At 42.0% G+C, this 4720-nt stretch overlaps 1 protein-coding gene across 2 annotated transcripts; it reads left to right on the plus strand.

Annotated features, from left to right (window-relative positions):
* The first annotated feature begins 264 nt into the window (after window positions 1-264).
* Window positions 265-4428, plus strand: LOC124708173 (tRNA pseudouridine synthase A 1-like). 2 transcript variants are annotated; one of them, XM_047239862.1, is made up of 7 exons: window positions 265-277; window positions 376-496; window positions 2558-2697; window positions 2821-3183; window positions 3293-3355; window positions 3971-4231; window positions 4292-4428. In XM_047239862.1, the coding sequence occupies exons 2-6, from the start codon at window positions 463-465 to the stop codon at window positions 4205-4207; spliced, it is 837 nt and encodes a 278-aa protein (XP_047095818.1). In that variant the 5' UTR covers window positions 265-277; window positions 376-462; the 3' UTR covers window positions 4208-4231; window positions 4292-4428. The 2 variants fall into 2 exon arrangements, with proteins under 2 accessions (XP_047095818.1, XP_047095819.1); XM_047239863.1 differs by lacking the exons at window positions 265-277; window positions 376-496 and having other exon boundaries at window positions 2564-2692; window positions 3971-4428.
* Window positions 4429-4720: the final 292 nt, after the last annotated feature.

Here is a 4720-nt window from a genome sequence, read left to right on the forward strand (position 1 = left end):
CTGCGCGGAACCAATCTATGAAGGAGGATGAACTTGCCAAATTAGTTTGTTATAAACGTGGGGAAAAAATTCCTTAACCAGAAAATTGGCAGCTAACTCTTGCCAAGTACGCTTTGAGTCGTAAAATCCGCTGCTCGCATTCTTGTTTCGCGTCAGATTGGATATGCTGGGTTTAGCCGTCCTCCGGTTGGCGCTCCCCCCTCCTCGCGCCTCCGCCTCCGCCTCCTTCTGTACCGCCGCCGCCGCCGTTACCGCCGCCGCCGCCGGAAACATCTCTGTAAGCCCTGTTCCTCATCTCTTACGCGCACTCTTCCCTCATGGCCCCATCCGCATCTCACATGGATTGGCTTCTTGGTCTCTCTCGTGAGGTGACAGCTCGTGGATGGCAGCCTTCGTGCTGTGCTGCGCCCGGAGGTGGACGAGGCCGATACGGTCGCGGCGGAGAGTGCGCACAGGTGGCGGATGGTGATCTCCTACGACGGTACCAAGTACAAAGGTTTTTCTCTGCCCCCCTTCTCTGCACTTGGATTCTTTAGATTGGTGGAATTTGTGCATTTGGGCGTTATAAGATCCTTAGGTGTGATGAATGGTTGGGGCGCTCCGCTGAGGACGTTGGTTGCGTTGAATAGAGAAGATAAAGCATTAGGGTCACTGTTAATGTCAGTGCTGAATTTCAGCAAAAGGTCTTGGTGAAGGGAGTTTTGTACTTTTGCTATTATCGGGGTGAACAAATGTGAACGAAATGATGGAGCCACTATGCGGCATTTCTTCTTATCGGGAAAATTTTATAATTTTGTTGGTATTCGGGCTTACAATTGAACTGTGTGGTTCAAGGCACTATACACTGCATAGTTGTTACCCTTTTAGAATGCTGTGACCACCGGTATTTATTAGCTTATAAGCATCAGTAAGCTCTTTCCTTCCAGCATTGTGTGATGGATTGGAGATTGCTACCGAGAATACCTTATTGTCAGATCGAACATATTTCTTTTGCATTTTCTTGAACCTCGTCTGCCATATTCTGTTGCAGAATAAAGTACAAAGTGTTAACACTGTCATTTCTTGATCATACACAGTCGTGGGTTCTTCAATTTTCGTCTGGCAATTCTATCCTTTTTCGGAGTGATAATTGGACACCGGAGATTCTCTTTAACAAATTTCCCAGGCTCCACTCCTTTGCAATTGATAAACTTGCCTCAGTCAAAGATATTCTTCTGCTAGCGGATTCCATTGATGTGTTTCGCTTTCCTTTATCAACCCAAGCTTTTGATGAATTTCATGAGTTCAGGCACTAGTTCTTCAATCTCAAGCTGTCCTCAATTTGAATGAGCATGATGTTTGGACACATAGCTGGGGGCCTTTCTTTCTGCTTATAAAGTTTAAACCTACAATTTAAGCACTTTGAAGCCCCTACCTTCTCTAGGTGGATTTGGAAATCCAAATACACTGCCAATATTAAGGCCTTCTTCTGGCTCCTTGTCACGTAGAGGGCAATACGCCGAACCCCTGGACCTCCGTAGCGCGACTCAAGCCGCGGAGGGGTTGTCGCACAACAGAGGCAGAGGAAGAGGTAACGTGGGTCAGGGAGATAATAGATCTGATTCTTTATTGATTTCTCGTAGGGGTCTAGAGGTAGGCATAAATAGCCCACGTACATTACTTAAGGCCTAAGGCCAGAATCCAAACAAACTTGGGAAGGACTAAATAACTTGGAAACTAACTCTAGAGATATGATCCTCTTAAATTAAAAGGATACAGATTGATTTACTACGATTTGCAGTAACAACTAAAGCCTTCGGGTGACACTCCTGGACAATGAAACCATTCCGGTCTTTGGTTTGAAGATAGCCATCTTCACATAGTCTGCAGAATCCATCATTATTGGTCCTGAATCTTTTCCTTTGGAGAAGATCCTTCATGTGTACTCGATCAATGTTAGACTAGATGCAAGATCTTTTAGCAAGCGCTGCTGGCTTTCGATCAATGCTAGACTAGATTGCTAGTTAAGATCTTGCCAGCATGCTCGCCATTGCTAAATCATCTTTTGGCAAACCCTTTTTCTTTGAGGTCATTGCTACTTCTACTTAGACCATTTGGAAGCAGAGGAATGCATTTTTAACAATGTAAACCCTAGCTTTAGTTCCTGGTTTTTTCCCCTTTAAACGAGAGATTTTCCTTCTTTCTTAGAGAACGAAGGAGAACCTTAGGCTAGCCCTCACTGCCTGTTAGAAATTCCCCAAGTGTAAGTTTTTTGATTTATTATAAATTTTGTACTGTCTGGGCCTCCCCTACAGTTTTCAGCTCAGTTTTTTTGCCACTCCTCTGTAGAGCTAATTGATGTATCACTACTTGTGAGCCATTTTATTTTGGATTAGTACTAGATGGAGGAAAAAGCTGCACTGTATTACATCTATTGAATTAATTTGCTAAATACAACATTGATCACCTATATTGTAATTCTACTTCCTTGACATGTGACACGAACATCCCTAAGATGTGAACATAACTTCAGGATTTTGTAATAATAAATGATTTTCTGATTACTATCATCTCTTAGGTTGGCAGTATCAACCATCACCTCCAACCATACAATTCTTTTTAGAGAAAGCACTAATACACATAACAAAGCTGGACCGGAAGGAGCTTTGTTTGGTTGGTGCAGGAAGGACAGATGCAGGTGTTCATGCACGGGGTCAGGTTTAATTATCTTATTATACAACTGTAAACAAGCCTCAAGTTGATATATATCATCCTACTTGTATATCCTGCAATGTTGATAAGTTTAAATTCCGCGCTAACATGTTGCGTGCTGTTTTTCAGGTGGCACATTTCACCACGCCTTTTGCCTACCATTGTCTCGATAGCTTTCATTCTGCAATCAATGGGCTTCTACCTCCTGATATTCGAGTTAGGGAAATTAGTGAAGCAAGTCCGGAATTCCATGCTCGCACATCCTCAAAGAGCAAAATATATCACTACAAGATCTATAATGGAGCAGTTATGGACCCCTTCCATAATAATTACGCCTACCATAGTGCACATAAACTTAATCCAGATGCTATGCGGGAGGCTGCAAAGCATTTTGTTGGAGTACATGACTTCACATCTTTTGCCAATGCAGTACACAACGATCGTGTCCGCAGTCCCATAAAGCAGATATCACGCTTTGATGTTACTGAAATGGTGACTGATGACCCTATCACTTAGTTTAACTTTCTGTGACCCTTACAAGTTCAGTGTTGCGTTTGGGATGTTGTGTTGTGTTTCCTGACATTTTCTGGTTGCTGAACAGGATGCTATCATACAGCTCGAGGTTGAAGGCACTGGGTTTTTGTACAGACAAGTGAGGAACATGGTATTTTTTAATCTCTTGTTTAAAAGTGTGTCTGAAATTAGTTTTATAACGTGTTACATCATCTGAATGCAATCGAATAGTAGCGTTTTTTGACCCTGGGACGTGGTGCATGCAAGGACAGATTGGTACTTCCTTGTTTTCCTTCATTGATTCATGTCTTACCCGCCTATCCCTTATACAGACCTGGCAGGGTAGCCTATTGAACTTGTGCATGATCCTTAATAACCTTGGAGCGAGTTCTATGGAGCAACTATATATTTTTCTCTTTACCATGACCTAGAAATAATATGATGCACAATAGCAGTTCATTTGGGCAACAATAGCTAATGATTATTTATTTATATATCAAATGTGCATCACATATCTAATGATTGCATTATATGCCCAACTTGGGCACTCATATTTGTAGCTTTGTTTTAGGGAGAAGATTATCTTTATCACACTAGTTCAACAGAAAAGGTATTTAGGGATTTTTACCTCAGGCACTTGGAAGTTTATCCATGGAATTTCAGTTGTAAGTTTGTAACAATAGCTAGAGAATGACACTAGTGTAGAATTATGCATGCATTCCTGAATTTTGTGTATCATAATAATAGCATGCTATTGGTAATGCAGGCAGCTTTGCTAATTCAAGTTGGGAAGGAGGGACTGCCTCCTGGAATCGTCCCAAAAATAATTGCTGCAAAGGACCGCAAAGAACTAGCGAAGGTGGCCTTTTTAGCACCACCTCATGGATTGTATCTCATGTCAGTCAACTATGACAAAGAAATTTTGAAGCCTCCTGAAGGGTCCCCTCCGATTAGCTTTGGTAGGAATCATCAGATTAGTAGATGCAAACTTTTGTTCTATTGATTCTTTCTTGAAGAGCTACTAGTAGGGGTTGTGCCATTTTCACAGTTTATTCCACTAGAATTTCTGCCGTATCAGCCGTAGTACGTATGATTTCTGACAGTTACGTTTTTTTTTCCACTGAGACTTCATAATTTGGTAGGACTCAGATGGTTGCCAAGTGTAAACATGCATTTTTTTGCCAATGCATGGAAAATAGCTATTCCCTATTTTTGAATTTTCTAGGCAAGGTATTCACTAACATTTTCTTTTTGTTGACATGTACTTTTAGATGCTCCACGAAATGCTTTTATCCCGTGCATGCAAGGCCCCGTTCTCCCGAGCATGTTTGTCCCACGGGTTTCGTGCTTTCAGATTCATGCCATGTTTCATCGAGTTTCATTAAGATTCATTGTGTTTTAGTTAGTCAAATGATACCCAATGGTATAGGGCGTGTTTGGTAGCCCGGATCGATTCTGGGGGCATGCTTCGTGAGATTTAGCCTGTTTGGAACGTGTCACAGGTCACTTTTGGCAG

This window comes from Lolium rigidum, chromosome 4 (assembly GCF_022539505.1).
Source record: "Lolium rigidum isolate FL_2022 chromosome 4, APGP_CSIRO_Lrig_0.1, whole genome shotgun sequence".
NCBI classification, from domain to species: Eukaryota; Viridiplantae; Streptophyta; class Magnoliopsida; order Poales; family Poaceae; genus Lolium; species Lolium rigidum.

Coding starts and splice junctions, on each gene's coding strand:
- LOC124708173 (XM_047239862.1), top strand. CDS start 463: ATGGTGATCTCCTACGACGGTACCAAGTACAAAG. Junction 497..2,557: donor CGACGGTACCAAGTACAAAG/GTTTTTCTCTGC, acceptor ATCATCTCTTAG/GTTGGCAGTATCAACCATCA. Junction 3,184..3,292: donor GCTTTGATGTTACTGAAATG/GTGACTGATGAC, acceptor GTTGCTGAACAG/GATGCTATCATACAGCTCGA.